Source organism: Ochlerotatus camptorhynchus, unplaced genomic scaffold (assembly GCF_037179485.1).
Source record: "Ochlerotatus camptorhynchus isolate MF236.1 unplaced genomic scaffold, CSIRO-AGI_Acam_v1.1 ptg000023l, whole genome shotgun sequence".
Lineage (NCBI taxonomy): Eukaryota > Metazoa > Arthropoda > Insecta > Diptera > Culicidae > Ochlerotatus > Ochlerotatus camptorhynchus.
In genome coordinates, this window is record NW_027040515.1 from 1338353 (window position 1) to 1354134 (window position 15782).

The following is a 15782-nucleotide window of genomic DNA, read 5'->3' on the forward strand; positions in this document are numbered from 1 at the left end:
ATGCTACATCATTCTTAGGAAACCGTTTTCCAACTGGTGGTTCACAATAACATAAAAATTAATTAATTGAAACAGAAATTTCAAGGAAAATGTTCCTAGGTTAGGTTAGGTTATCTTTATTAGCGAGATTTTCAGCCAGAGGCTAGTTCATCTCTTCTATTCTCTATTCCGTTCAGCTTGTGCGGCTCCACATCGAAGAAGAGTTCGGATCTGTTCGATTCTATAAATCATTCTACAAAGTTCATTTTCCTGATCTTTTCCTCAGAACATAATGGACGAAGAAATAATCTCAAGTCTTCTTAATCATGTGTCAATACTGTGTGTGGCTTGCCGCAATAGTGACGGATACGTCCCTTCGAGACAATCAGGTCTGGCAATGCAAATGTGTCGTCTCCCGCTGTCCTTAACGATGAGTTTGACGTCGCACTCATCGTTACCTAAGAACAGCGGACGACAAATTTGCATTGCCGGACCTGTTCCCCATGACATTGACTTCGAGATGGTCTTTTGACACCATTGAATTGTTCTGCTCAATGCCGGAATGGGTAGGTCAAGACACAAACAAAGAACGGTCGTTTGGGCGTTATCAGCAATAATTCGAAATCCATGCTGCGCTGCGATCGTACAAAGCGGAAGACGGTCGTTTCAGTTTTGAAAAAATGTCCGTGAAGTTGGTACTTGTTGCGCTAGCGGTTGCCGTTTGTGGTACGTTCATTTTGGATGGTAAAATAGAAATAATTTATCCTGAAATTATTTGAAATCGTTCCCAGCTTCGTCCCCAACGGCTGCCCTTCCAGTAGGCGATAGTTCGGATTCCGATGAAGATCTGATACCGATCAATACCCTGGAGCGGCAGTGCTTACTGCGAACTGGTTCCACGGAAACGTTCGAACAGCTAATGTCCGGTTTCTCGTTTGTACCGATATGTTTCGCTGGTCATCTCGATTTGGACGGACTCAGCGACGATCTGGAAGTGCTGAACGATACAAATCGGGTACAATTTTTCGACAAATACTGCCCCCAGGTAAATGAATCCTTGCAGTGTGTTAACCCGATGTTGGAGCTACTTCGCAAATGCTGGGACGGCGAAGAGTTGGCATTCCTGGACATCATGATCAATCTACTGCCGGAGGCGCTGAATCTGATTTGCAAGGGTCATGGCGAGATTTTCTTCAGTAATAATGATCGTTGAGTTTGGGAGTCCTGAATTGCTATAATCAATGTGAGTTAAAATTGCAGGACTAGATGGACCAGAATACGAAAAATGTTTGGATAAGTTTGACGATTACGCGATCGAATGCGCGGGCAAGATGTCCAATACGACCGAAGCAATGTACCTGTCCAAGTTTGGCGAGATACAGTGTGGAGAGCTCCGTGATTTTCGAGGTTGCATTTCGGACAAACTTGACTCCTGCAAGGCTCAGGGAGTTATAGATCTGGTTGATCTATTCTACAGACCGGTGGTGAAGGCCAGTCCGTGTAAGAAGGTAGGTGGATTTGATGGTAACGTTTATCAGATAGATAGCAAATAATGTTTCACTTGCAGTTCATCAATCTTGAAGAGCACAAAGCCGTTGAAACAAATGAAATATGATGACACAGAGAGCAGTTGCAATAAATGACACTAAAACAAATTATAAATATAAAGTGATTCAACGCAATAAACACGTGACCAAACAATCAAAAACCACAATTATTTTTGCTATGCCTATGCCTTGCTATTCTACATGTAGATGCACATAGCAGATAATAGATTTCATAAATGGGAAAAACCAATGTCAATCTTTGAGAACTTTGTAAACAAGCGCAGCTGATTATCAGCTTATAAAATCGGCATGCACATGCGAATCTGTTCAGTTCTATTCCGGTTTTAGTTCTAGTAGCAACAAGTACAGCGACTACAATGAACAGTCTCACAACTGTATTCCTGCTCCTCGCGGGCCTAATAGCCAGTAAGTAATCTAAAACATCCCTCAACAATCTCTGGAAACCATGCCCATTTTCCAGCTTGCACCGCGAGGATCCTTGTCGTTGACAACAGTTACGTTCGAGTATCATATCCATCATCATCATCATCGGAAGAGTCCATGGATTTTGTTCATGATCTTGAGATTGGCTGTTACAAGAAAACTGGTTCCGACCAGGCCTTTGAAGACATGGCCGCCTCCTTCGCTGCATTTCCGTTATGCTTTTCTATGCATGTGGATATGGACAACTTCGCGAATGACTTGGATCGCCTGAACGCTTCCACCCGGCATGAAATATTTCCCAAGTAAGTCATTGTGCTTTGAACACTTTCATATGTCATTTTATGCATCCTTCATCCACTTTCATCAGGTACTGTCCACAGGTACGCAATGCACTTTCGTGCTTTGACTTGCCGCTAAAACAACTCAGCAAATGTTTGAACGACGATGATGCCCTAATTCTACTTGCAACGCACAATGCGGTGCACGAGGCTCTGCATTTGATTTGCGAAAATGACGGAGAGATTCTGTTTTGTAAGTTGTTACGCTTGATTGATTGATCAATTGATTTTACTACTTATACTATTGCAATTAGTGGAAGGCGCCACCTACAACGTTTGCATGGAGAATTATTCCGACTACACTGTAGAATGTTCCAACGTGATCTCGGACCCGGAGTTAACCATGGGAATTTCCAAGTACGGCGAGGCTCAGTGCATAGAGCTGTCCCAGATACGAGACTGCATGCAGAACAAATTCAACGAATGCAACGGCCCCAGGTTGATTGACGTGTTTGACGTGTTTTGGCGAGCGTTGTTGAATAATAGTCCTTGCAGAAATGTAAGTGTCAGATGAAGCACAGGTTATGTAATCTCAATGTACAGCTTTGTTTTTGATTTGGCAGTTCATCATCGGACCAAACGAGGTAGAAGACGATAGGACACACTACGAAATAGTCTAGATCAGTGGATATGCGTTTCGATCTTTTGACAGATAGCGATTCACACGGAAAAATCATCTTGAACCTAATTAAGCCTTAAAGGAAAATCTTATAATAGTTCATAAACAAATAAAAAAAAATAACTATTATTTTGAGACGAATAAAAAACTTATTTAACCTAAATCATCAATGTTCCAATTCTTAATTATCTTTTTTATAAAAAATCCATGCGCACAGTGAGAGAACCGATGCCCCCTTAATTTAAGTAACAATGATTTAAGTTTAAGAGTCTTGAAACAAACATATACTTCTTTCTAAGATAAAAGACTTCATTTAAGTCCCAAAATTTATCTAATCTAATCTAACCCCCAAAACAGCCCACTCCTGAAAGCATTATGGAAATGATGGATATAGCTCCATAATTTTTCTTGTCTATTTGACATATGTTTCACATCACTCATTTTGTGCAAATTTTGTTCTCAGTGTGCCTCACTTGTGCCGAGAGTGCCAGTCATCTTGTGTGCCAGCTTGTGAATAATGGCATGTTTGGCAACCCGGTTAATTTGACAGTGCAAACATTTTGTTTTGAAGCAACAACACAACTAAATAGTAGTAGAATCCAAACCAAGAGATAACAATCCATGCTGATACCGGACGAAATCAAGTTCCTCCAACCGTTCAACAAAGACAACATCAAAACGCATCGGGTGGCATTGGAAATTTACAACCGCTGCAGCAAGCTTCTGCTAATGTTTCAAACGCTGGAATGGGTTGCCACTATGGATTCGAACCACCAACGACGTTGCATTTTGGAAAGCAAGCTTATTGGCAGGTAATGAAACTGACGATAGCGTGAAGCTGATCGATGACGGGTAAAGCTCTCCCGGGGATCTAAATCGGCTGCGATAACGAACCGGAACACCGCAGAAGGACGGGTCGAGGTGGCCAAAATCCTCTACCAATGCGACAACAGTGTTCCTATTGCTAAGAAGGGCGGCTTCAGCAGTGTCACTACTCTCACCACCCAGTCGTCGCCGCTTACGTTTTAAGCGACCGTCACTACCAGTATCACCGGAACGGCCATGTGGCCATGTGGCTGAATTTAAATTGACTTACTACTTGAATAGCCTATTGGTCCCAAGTACATCCATAAGCGTACCCCATTCTAGTCGAAATTCTAGCACTACACTATGTTTGTTTTGATTCGCTATGAAAGTTTGACAGATAAAATGAGGCGTTCGTTGATTTTCCTATGTTTCGAGGGATGCATCGATTAGCTTGGGACCGAAGAGAGTACCAGAACTGAGCCAAAAAGTTGAGCACGTTTCTTCGGGACCTTCTGGTCTTAGAGTTACCTCTATGGTGTTAGCATAGAGGTAACTCTAAGACTAGAAGGTCCCGAAATAACGTGCTCTACTTTTTGGCTCAGCTCTGGTACCCTCTTCGGTCCCAAGCTAATCGATTCACCCCTCGAAACATAGGAAAAACCAATAACCCCTCATTTTATCTGTCAAACTTCCATAGCAAATCAAAACAAACATTGCGTAGAACTAGAATTTCGACTAGAATGGGGTACGTTAATCGTTTGCTTGGGACCAATAGGCTTGTCAAGTAGTGAGCCAATTTTAAATCGTTAGTTTCGTATTGATTGTTGGTGTTAGTTTGTTTACTAAAATGAACTATGAGCATTTCGTATGTCAAGTTTTGCTATAAGAAATGCTCCTAGTGTTTATTCGCGAAATTCACATCAAATATTGTTCACTAGACAAAGACACAGTCATAACTAGAGAGGGTCTAGTATAAGAGAGGAGCCAGTCCGATTTTGAGCCAAACGAACTGTCAAATCCAGAGCCAATCGAGCAGCACCTATCTTGATTACATGGCAGTGTTGCTAGAAATGACCTAGGCGTAGGTTGTCAAGGTAATTTGTTTTCAATCTGCTCCTCTCTTATACTAGACCCAGGCCAGTGACAAGGCCTATACCAACAGCAGCGTTTGACAGTAGGCAGATGTCCCGGGCTCAAATAATTTATTTTGCTGTGCTGGGCCCGCTGTAACATGTTGCCTACGCGCCTGCTACTGGGCTGACTAGACCCTCTCAAGTCGTAACTACTACAACTAACGTTTATTAGGTTCTAAATGTGGTATTTACAGCCAGGCATGGAAAATCAATTGCATTCATTTCATATATTCATTTACATTCATTTGCCTCTAACTTTTTTTTTATCAACAGCATTCCGCAAAATGATGTATAGAGCTTTTGTAGGTTTTGTTATTAGCTACAACTTTTGCTCATAATTCAAATCTGTATCTCTTATGCATCACAAACTAGAGCGGGCAGAACTTGTTACTGTATTTCAGTGAATGTAAAATACATTCACTGAAAAACAGTAGTGGCTTCTGTTCGCTCTGGTTCGTCATGCATAAGAGATACGGATTTGACTTGTTAACAAAAGTTGTAGCTAATAACAAAACCTACAAAAGCTCTATACATCATTTTGCGCAATGCTGTTGATAAAAAAAAGTTAGAGGCAAATGAATGTAAATGAATGTATGAAATGAATGCAAATGATTTTCCATGCCTGTTTACAGCTTGGGAACTAGCCTGGGAATGCCAGCTTTTGATTTTCCACAAGCGCTTGACAGATTTTCAAAGCCTACTTCTTCAAAAACCATTCTGAAAATTCTAGCATCACGTGATTAAGTAAATTATTAGTGAATTCTGAGAAGAAGAAGGAAGTGAGGAGAACTTCTGTAGATTTCCGTCCACATTTCCTCCTATCTCGGCCCTATCCGTTCATTAGATGAACAGAAGACAGAACAGCTGACAGCGGTGCTTTCAGTTTTAGTCGGAAAGTCAACAACCAAACATACCATCCGACCTCGCCTCTGACAGGAACTGCTCGAAAACATACCATCCATGGCGGCTGCTGCTGCTACACCAACCATTTCATCGTCCAACATAAAATGTTGCAGGACCGTCTTGGCAAAATTCACTTGCAAGGTCTGTATCTCGGAACGGAAATGTTGTCCCTACTCCCGAGTCCCGGGTCGTCTCATGCTTCGAAGAACAAAACAAAAACAAGAGCTGCAGAATACCACGTTGCCAAACAAGGCATTATTCAAGCCAAGTTCAATGACTTCTCGGCACTGCCGGAACAACTGCGGCACACTGAGAAAAAAGCTGGCGCAAAGTAAGTGTGTAGAGTGACCACCCCTTTGGGAGAATCCCAAGTGAGTTGTTGCTGCCTCAGATACACACAACAGTTTCAGCAAAACAATTTACTGAAATGGGATCAGCACAAGGATCAGCAAGATAACACTTTGCTGGAAATCAGTATAAGTATTTTTATCATTACCAAAATCCAGTTAAACAGAAAAAAGGTCAGAGCATTTACTGATAATTATAATTAGTAAGCCGTAAGTTCATGTCAACTTAAATGACGGACAAAACCTGTCTAGGCTTTTTGACAACAAACTTCAACGATTTTAAATTGGTTCACTACTTGACTAGCCTATTGGTCCTAAGCAAAACGAAGTTCTAGTACTACACCAAGGGGTGAGACAGCTTTACTCTCAGTTGTTTTTTTTGCAGCGAGTAAATCGCGAGTAACTCACTGCACCTCAAAATTTAGTCTGGTTACACCTTGGCTTACTCCGTTTATCTCTTTCACATATTAGACGTAGGTCTAGTTTGTAAACAAAATAGAATTGTTCGGCTATTGGAACGATGCCAATTCCAGATTTTGTTCAGAAAATGGCTTGAACGAAAGGGGCCGCGGTGTGGATTTTCATCTGGCGATTGGCTGCTGTTGCTATTTATTATTATTAATTTATTTGATAAGGCTCAACCGAATTAACTTTACAGAGCCGAGGATTCTTGTTCACTATACAATACATCTTAAAACTATAGTCAAAAGCGAGGGGTACGGCACATCTAAATCTCGATTTTAAATGGTCGAAAAATCTCACACTAGCGAATCAATCTACGAAAAATCTGTTTTCATCTCTTGCATTTAACCCCATCTACTCGCATCGCTCTCCACCTTTTTGCAGGAAATCTTCAAAATCATAATCAATCGTGTTTCTATCTATTAGGCGCGAGTGCATCTCACAACAGCAAAGCAAAAAATTACCTGCATCTTAGATAGAGTCGCCCCCCTCGGTCAAAAGGTACAACACAATAAACATTTTATCTTCCGCTATCCAATAAGCCTCCTCTTCCAGAACGGGAGCCGCTTCCAGTGGTTTACTTCTATGGCAGATCCGCCAACGAGGGTCAGAGCGCTTCCATTGTAGCAATGGACGCAAAACGTGGTCAGCACTCACACATTCATCACGAAACGGTTGCTTTGCAAAGTCGACGACGCATCGACCGAAAGAACTGCTGATGAAGAACAATGAGGAGGACCACACAATGGTTGCTGCCGAGTAAACAGACGATCGCGTGACACACATTGATAGTGGTCTGCTTCTGTCGACAGCCGAGTGAACACTGAGGCTGCTGTTGCTTCTGTATTGTTTTGGAACCGCTTTTTGTTTGTATTCCTGCGTTTCAAAACGTTGAATGTGAATTAACTGCAGGTGATGGACATATGCGATTTGTTCTCGTAAAATAACAACAGAAATCGTTTTAAGATGTCCACCGAGGAGGAAATCGTTGTGGGAAATCACTGGCTAGCACCTGTTGGATAAAAACCGATTAACATCCGATTCCCAATTCTAGCTCCGAAGGAAACGCTGTCAACCACTAGCTATCCCAGACTGTTCAGCCAGAGCATCAACACAGTCGACACTGCTGAAGTCGAAGAGGAGGAGGACGATGAAGACACAGCTCCCAATATTTCCGGTGAGTACGATCCTCATCCGGACTTCAAACTCATCATCGATCTACCCGACGAAATCGAAGTGAAAACCGGCGAGGAAGCACTGCAGATGGTTCAGAAAGAGTGGAAGGAAAGGGTTCTTGGCGATCTGAAGATTCTCAAGAGTAAATCCGATCCAACCAAGTACAGGATCGTCGCTATAGACTTTGCTGACGAGAAACCAAAGAACGAAACATGCTCCGAATATAATGAATAATATTTTAAAGAAACTTTTTTCCTTCTGGATGAAACATTTTCTTTAAAGAAATTATGTTCAATTTCAACGGAGACTTCCTTCGACGGCCGCAGCAGAATCTCGGTGGAGTATGGACCATTTCACGATCGCAGTTTCATCTAGCGGCGGGTTGTCGAGAGATGGGAAAGGGATCACTTCGACGAGTATTTGGTCAGGCGGATCGAGTTCTTCTACCACATCAAGCCGGTTGTTTGTTGTTGTTTTGTTTGACAGCAGCTTTTCGGCTTCGCATCTGCATATGTTCCTTTAATGTGAAAAGTGAGAATGCAAATGGCAGTGATCTTGCTCACTGAGCAATGTGAGTTACTCGAGGTGCCTCAAAAGCAACTCTAAAATTGCTCATGATTAGGAGCTGTCTTACCTCTTGTACTACACTATGTTTGTTTTGATTCCTATGTTTCGAGGAGTGCATTGATTAGCTTGGGACCGAAGAGAGTACCAGAGCTGAGCCAAAAAGTTGAGCACATTTCTTCGGGGCCTTTTGGTATTAAGGGCCACCCACATTAGATCCGTTTGCGTTGCGTTGACGTAAATTGGACAGTTAGACAATAGATTTAGCTGTCACTTTGCCGCAACGCGTCCGATCCGGATCTAATGTGCGTGGGCCTTTAGAGTTACCTCTATGCTTCAACTACGTCATTGGCGTTTATCCGTTGGCACAATTCCGAGCACGGTGTGTATTTTTTAAAATAATGAATTTATAGTTTCGTGTGCAAATGGAAACTGTTGTCCTAAAATTTGCGACAGAAAGCTCGAGGGATGTCGAGGAATTGTTGGATAAGTTGATTTCTAGAAAATATCTTATGTTTTTGCAGGTGCTTTGCAGAACACAGACGGCAAAAATGGTATGCTCTGATTAATAAAAAAAAATATAGCGATTTGTATTGGATTATAGGATTGGTATAAGTGAGGCGATTCCGCTTTGCTTCGTCTGCATCCTTATTAGGATGGGTCATTATGATCAGTTTTTTTCAGAACAATGTTTTTTGGTTCCATTTTGGGTCCCAAACAACTGTGCAAAATTTGGGGACGATTGGTTGTAACCCAGCTTTCCGCATTGCGTTTGAAATTTGTATGGAAATTAATATGGGAAAACCTACTTTTTTGCATCTTTATTACTAGGGACCACAATTTTTCACAAACCACGCATCTAAATGTGTTAAAGTATAGCCCAGAAAGTACCTAACAACTTTGCTGAAGGATGTATGGTGCTATAATGTATCTAAAAAAAAGTTATAGCTGTTCAAAGATCAATGGTTCGAATTAAATGCCAAAAATCCCTTTTTCTGCCAACACTGCCGGTGTACCAATGAAAGTCAGACTCCAAACTGAAATAACTTCGAAGTTTCTTATCTTATCGATTTGGTATGTTGAGATGAATTATTCAAAAACAATTTTTCAATCTCATAGGCATATTAAGTGATGAGAGGGGGCTAACTATACCCCCACCCCTCACTCATTTAAATGGAAGTAAAGCTTCAAACTGCAATAAATCCGGTGTTTCTGATCTTGTCAAGTTGGTATAATATGTTTTCAAAAACATGTGCTTCATTTAATAGGCGTAGTTAGATATGGTGGGGGGGCTTAATGTATCCTTTCCGTCCCTCACTTATACCAATGCCATAATCCTATTGGATTATAGACGATTGTCGAGGGACTTAGACATGAGCCCTGAAGGAGACCCATGTAGCTAATTCCGAGTTGCCATGAGAGAAGCTCATTTGTTTCTCGGACAGTAAATTGTATAAGAAATGATTGATCCTTGTCCTCGTTGACCGACGATGGCGCATTACGCATTCTCCTGCCGACATTCCAGAGCGTTTTCATGGAAGTTTCTCGCGTTAACGCTGCGACGAACCGAAGCCAGTTGCTACGTTTTTTGGCCTTGATCAAGCTCTTGAATTTTTCCTCCAGCGCCGTGTAACGCTCAAAGTATTCGATGGAACCGTGCTTACGAAGTTGTTTAAACGCGGTGAACTTCTTCTTAAATATTCGGGTCGGTGCATTAATTGTCCCAGCACACAGTGTGAGGAGGTTTACGAATTGAAGCACCAGGAACTGGCTTCGTTTGTGCTTGAAGAGCGAAATCCACGATCAGGCACGATAAGAAGGAGTACTCATCCAGAGTATAGATACTATAGATTCCATAGATAAGCGGAGATACAAAAAGTTGATTTGGCAACCACGAAAAATAAATGATCTGACTGGCATCCGTAGCAAAAGTTCATGCCATCATAGAGCTCTTCGTTGCGCAGTTTTGTTTTGTTTCGTGCGCAAATCTTTGCAACAATGATTTCAAGACCAACAATTGAAATGGCCTTAACTCCATTTTGTAAACAAACCTTGTAAGGCCATTTTCTCGCGAACCGAAACCTTCATACGCAAATCAAAACCACGATCGGGTAGAGGAGAATTTCCCCTACCTGTTCATTGTGTTAGTTTGCCTTTGCGGACTTCGGTTCGCGAGAAAATGGCCTTACAAGGTTTGTTTACAAAATGAAGTTAAGGCCATTTCAATTGTTGGTCTTGATTTGTTGGTAACGTTTGTCAGATGGATAACAAAGGATTTTTCATATTGCAGGTCATAAACCTGAAGAGCACATTGCCATTTAAACAAATCGAATCTAATGACAAATGAAATCTTCGTCATATACTGAGAAGAATAACAATAGATAACACCATAAATAATGAGCTTACTATCAACAACGATTAACTAAAATCAAACTAAACTAGTATTTCTAGATTAAGTTCTTCATGTAGATGTGCAGTAAATAGCCTACATGATGTCATGTAAGTGAAAACATATTGCCAATCTTTGGACAGTTTGAAAAGAAACACAGCTGCAATATCAGCTTATAAAATCTGCTTGCACAATCTAATCTGTACAGTTCTATTCCGATTCTAGCATCAGAAGCAGTAAGTTCACAGTCAGCGATGAAAATTTTCACTATTGTATCCCTGCTCCTCGCGGGCCTTATTGCCAGTAAGTAAACCTAAAAGATCATACAGGAATCTTCCGATAGCATGCCCATTTTGCAGCTTGCACCGCAAGGAACATTGACGTTGACATCAATCGGGATCGAGGATCATCATGGTCGGAAGAGACTTCAGAATCCATGGCATTTATGCAGCAAATTGAGGCTGCCTGTTACGAGAAAACTGGTTCCAGCCAGGCCTTTGAAACCATGATCGATTCCTTCGGTACAATTCCGATTTGCTTTCTTATGAAATTGGATGTGATCCACTTACTGGATGACTTGGATCGTCTGAACGCTTCTACACGGCATGATTTTTTCCCCAGGTTAGTCATTGTATTTTGAATTCTGTGTCATTCTGCACTTTAAAAAAATGGCCGACCAGATTTTAACATGCATTCACTCATCAGGTACTGTCCACAGATGAGAAATGCACTTTCATGTCTTCAATCGCCTATGGAACAAATGAGCAATTGTTTGAACGGTGACATAATTCATCTTAGATCGCTCAATGCGACGTTGGAGGTTCTGGACTTAGTTTGCGAACATGACGGAGATATTCTGTTCCGTAAGTTGTTATGCTTTGATTTTCATGTCATGCTTCTACCTCAATCGAAACTATTCTAAAAGGAGATGAGGCCAACTACCAAGTTTGTATGCAAAACATGACCAACTACATTCAAGAATGTGCCGTCTTGATCTCATTATCGACGAAAAAGATGGCAGTTTCCAAGTACGGCGAGGCTCAGTGCGGAGAGCTGGCCAAGGCACAGGACTGCATGGAGAGAAAATTAAACGAATGCAACGGTTCCAGGTTGATTGACGTGCATGACGTGTACTGGCGTGCAATGTTGAAGAATAGTCCTTGCAAAAATGTAATTATCAGATGACGCACAGGTTATGTAATCTGAATGCAAACCCTTTTTTTTCAGTTGATAGCCGAAACATTAGAGGTAGAAGCAGAAGATGATCGGACACAAAACGAAACTGTTCGAGTGGTTTTGTATGCTTCCGATGGATAAAAATACACACGGGAAAAGCATCCAGACCTTAGCGATGAGTTGTAACTTAAAATACGGAAATGCTTTTAAATCGAACAATTAACCATTAATGCAATAAAGTTATATATTGAATAAACAACTTGTTTAAATAAGTAATGCATACGCCGTAATCACCTTGATAGGACATTTTTTTTTCAAAAACCCATGCGCCTAACCATAAGAAGACGGAAGGAGGGACAAAAACTCTTTTCGCTATAAAAAATGTTATCGGAATTATGAAATCATTAGAACTTTTATGATGATATTTAGTACTTGTAAATAACTTACAAAAAGAGCTTGCAAAGTATGTGTTTTACGCGTAAACACCTGTAAATTTCGCTTCCAATCAACGACTGGGTTCAATCCCAGTCGGCGCCGTCGGGAATTTCTGAGGCATAAAATCTCTGATTACGCCTAAGCTAGAAATTAATGCCGTTGGTCCCCGGTCCATGAGTTGATGGGTCAATAGGGGTAGAGTCCAGGTGTGGGAGCTGCCTTCCTGGCGTCGGTAGCACTGTTACTCAGTACGGAAAACAAGATCAACGGAAAATAAATCAAGGAAAAAAACTCGTTTTATAATTCAATGTTTTATAGTGAAGGAAGTGGAAGCAACCCTGCCCAATTCTGTAATAAAATAAATGTAATTATAATTTTCGTACTAATGTTATTGATACCAACTTAAGAGTGCACAGTAGGCGCCGCCAGCGAATGGTTTGTTTTGCTTTCGCTGTCCGCCTATGTTGTGTTTTCCTACTGGTTTCCAACTTTCACCAAAGCAGTAAACGTGTTCTACACGGCGAATGAGAACGACCCAAATTTGAGTTTAGTTCACTCATAATCGCCAAAAGTGCAGGAACTCAGCGATGAGTAAAATTTGCCTCATGGTTTCCTGTGGAAAACCTAAAAAATCTGCCGGAAAATGAGGAAATTGACGAAAATTTTATTCAGTCTCGGAGTAGTACCAATAGACTGAGTGAATCCAATCTTTACTTTTCTCAAATTCGGGAATTTTTCCCTGGAAAATCCTGGAAAAACCTGGGAAAACATGAGGCAAATTTACTCATCGCTGAGCTCCTGCACTTTTGGCGATTATGAGTGAACTAAACTCAAATTTGGGTCGTTCTCATTCGCCGTGTACCTGTATAGAATTCAATTTAAAATCAAATCGACCACCGTGAAACTCTTCATGTAATAATTGTGCATAGCAATCAAAGGCCTACTTTGTTTCATCTATAGGAAATCACAACGGTAATCTTTTTTCCCCTTTATTTTGTTTTCCGTCGGTCTTGTTTTCCGTGCTGAGCACCAATGCTACCGAGGCAGCTCCCGGGAGGCAGCTCCCACTCCTGGACCCTACCTATCGACCCATCAACTCATGAACCGGGGACTAACGGCTTAACTTCCCTTCCGAAGGAAGGCGTGATCAGAGATGTTATGCCTCAGAACATCCCGGCGGTGCCGACTCGGATTGAACCCAGGCCTGCTGGGGTGAGAGGAAATCACGTTTACCACTACACCACCGGCGCCGCTCAGCAGCAATCTTGGCAAATGTTAAAAACAAGCGCAGCTTTTATCAGCTTATAAAATCTGCTTGCCCTATCGAACCTGTCCAGTTGTATTCCGATTCTAGCATCAGAAGCAGCAAGTGCAAAACTCCGCAATGAAAAGATTCACAACTGTATCCCTGCTCCTCGCGGGCCTTATTGCTAGTAAGTAATCTTAAACGTCACACAAGAATGTCCCAAAATCATAAGTCCGTTTCCCAGCTTGCACAGGGAGGAACATCGAAGTTGGCAACAATCAACTTCAAGGATCATCGTCGGAGGTGTCTTCAGAAACCAAGGAATCTATGCATCGAATTGAGCTTGCCTGTTACGAGAAAACTGGTTCCAGCCAAACCTTTGAAGCCATAGGCGCTTCCTTCGCTTTTGTTCCGGTTTGCTTTTTTATGAAAATAGATGGGGTCGACTTCATGAATGACTTGGATCGTCTGAACACGAACGCTTCCACACGACATGAGTTCTTTCCCAAGTAACTAATTAGCATTATTCACTGTTCAATGTCCGGCTTGAGATTGTTAACATGCATCCTTTATCCGCTTCCATCAGGTACTGTCCACAGATACGCAATGTACTTCCATGTCTTGATCCGCCGATGAATGAACTCAGCAAATGTTTGGACGACGATGATACCCTAATTTTACATGGGACGTACAATGCGATGCCGGAGGCTCTGGATTTGATTTGCGAAAATGACGGAGAGATTCTGTTCCGTAAGTTGGTTATGCATTGATTCTCAGTTCATGTTCCTACTTCAATCGAAACCATTCTTAACTGTTAGAGGAAGGCGCCAGCCTTGAAGTTTGTATGAAGAATTATTACAACTACTCGGAAGAATGTGGCGACTTGGTCTCGAACTCGACGAATATCATGGCAGTTTCCAAGTACGGCGAGGCTCAATGCGGAGAACTGTCCCAGGTTCGAGACTGCATGCAGAGCAAATTCAACGAATGCAACGGTCCCAGGTTGATGGACGTGTTTGACGTGTTTTGGAGCGCTGTGTTGAAGAACAGTCCTTGTAGAAATGTAAGTAACAGGCGACATTTTCTGTGGATCGATTATGTAATCTGAACATAGAGCTTTGTTTTTGGGTCAGGTCATACTCAGAACAAACGAGATAGACGATGATAAGGCACGCCAACAAGCAGATTAGATCAGTGGATTTGTATGCGGTTTGAACTAGTCCTTATCGGTACCAAGTGTGATCAATCCATGGAATTCGTCAAATGGAATCCCAGGAAACTAAAACCTTTTAGTTAATAAATAAATCGAAAATAAACAATTTGATTTTACTCGTTCACACACCTTATTTACATATTGCTTTATTCATCCAACTCCTTCTTTCTCTTCGCATTTCATGCTTATTAGCTTATTGCGTGCTCTCAACTTAGTGTTTTAAATGCACTTCCATAGTATAGTAATTGTCTGGCAAGTACAATCATACTCTATGCCCAGGGAAGTCGAAAAATTTCCAACCCGAAAAAAATCTTGGACCGGACCGGGAATCGAACCCAGCCACCTCCAGCATGGTCTTGTTTTGTAGCTAAGGGCCTTTACCGACTGAGCTACGGGAGGCCCAAACGCAATGTGGGCGGAAGCGGATCGGAAACGGAAAGTTTGACAGTTGTCACAAATGACATCAAGATGTCGATCTGGTTCTAACTAGATTTCAACCCGAAAAGTAGGCTTCGTCAGATCGGGCTTTTTCGCAGCTGCTGCCGTTCCGCTTCCGTTGTCATTGCGCTTGGGCCTTTCAGCTACATTTCGGGAGAATGGCAAGCCCGTATTATGTCCATAAAAGCATAGCTGTCCTACATGAAAAGAAAATCAAGCAAAGTTCGTACAGTTATGCTTTTACGGGCAAAACAGTGAATTACTGCGTGGCTGCTCAAATTTACTGTCCTGATCATGTTTTTTTTAGTTAGAAAAGCGTAGCGACCGGTAATCGCTTTCTTCTTTCCTTAAACAAAAAAAGTTTTTTTTTTATTATAAGCGCAATGCGACGGGCGTCTTCTAGAAACTTTTGGAAGCATGGATCGAAAAAAAAAATGATGCATTTTCTTAAACTAATTAAGCGTTTTTTTTTTCGTATTATCGGTACAATTGGAAGCCGGAAGCTGTACGGTAAAAAATAGTGTCGGACATAGTGCGCTGTATTCGCACAATCATGCGCTATAATG

General features: G+C 41.6%; 5 protein-coding genes across 6 annotated transcripts in view; 4 read left to right on the plus strand and 1 right to left on the minus strand.

The window, feature by feature from the left end:
- The window catches only part of Rpp25 (ribonuclease P protein subunit Rpp25), a 489635-nt gene that overhangs the window by 70385 nt on the left and 403468 nt on the right, over nucleotides 1-15782 (minus strand). The gene's annotated exons all lie outside the window — the stretch shown is intronic.
- Nucleotides 608-1652, plus strand: LOC135706310 (uncharacterized). The gene is made up of 4 exons (XM_065227911.1): nucleotides 608-702; nucleotides 771-1175; nucleotides 1240-1487; nucleotides 1547-1652. The coding sequence occupies exons 1-4, from the start codon at nucleotides 660-662 to the stop codon at nucleotides 1592-1594; spliced, it is 744 nt and encodes a 247-aa protein (XP_065083983.1). The 5' UTR covers nucleotides 608-659; the 3' UTR covers nucleotides 1595-1652.
- LOC135707030 (uncharacterized) lies at nucleotides 1851-3083 on the plus strand. The gene is made up of 5 exons (XM_065228755.1): nucleotides 1851-1952; nucleotides 2008-2272; nucleotides 2338-2501; nucleotides 2563-2807; nucleotides 2872-3083. The coding sequence occupies exons 1-5, from the start codon at nucleotides 1904-1906 to the stop codon at nucleotides 2926-2928; spliced, it is 780 nt and encodes a 259-aa protein (XP_065084827.1). The 5' UTR covers nucleotides 1851-1903; the 3' UTR covers nucleotides 2929-3083.
- On the plus strand, nucleotides 10930-12168 carry LOC135706314 (27 kDa glycoprotein-like). Its single transcript, XM_065227925.1, has 5 exons — nucleotides 10930-11011; nucleotides 11068-11329; nucleotides 11414-11571; nucleotides 11634-11878; nucleotides 11936-12168. The coding sequence occupies exons 1-5, from the start codon at nucleotides 10963-10965 to the stop codon at nucleotides 12023-12025; spliced, it is 804 nt and encodes a 267-aa protein (XP_065083997.1). The 5' UTR covers nucleotides 10930-10962; the 3' UTR covers nucleotides 12026-12168.
- On the plus strand, nucleotides 13663-15125 carry LOC135707040 (27 kDa hemolymph protein-like). The gene is made up of 5 exons (XM_065228767.1): nucleotides 13663-13752; nucleotides 13810-14074; nucleotides 14152-14315; nucleotides 14384-14628; nucleotides 14699-15125. The coding sequence occupies exons 1-5, from the start codon at nucleotides 13704-13706 to the stop codon at nucleotides 14753-14755; spliced, it is 780 nt and encodes a 259-aa protein (XP_065084839.1). The 5' UTR covers nucleotides 13663-13703; the 3' UTR covers nucleotides 14756-15125.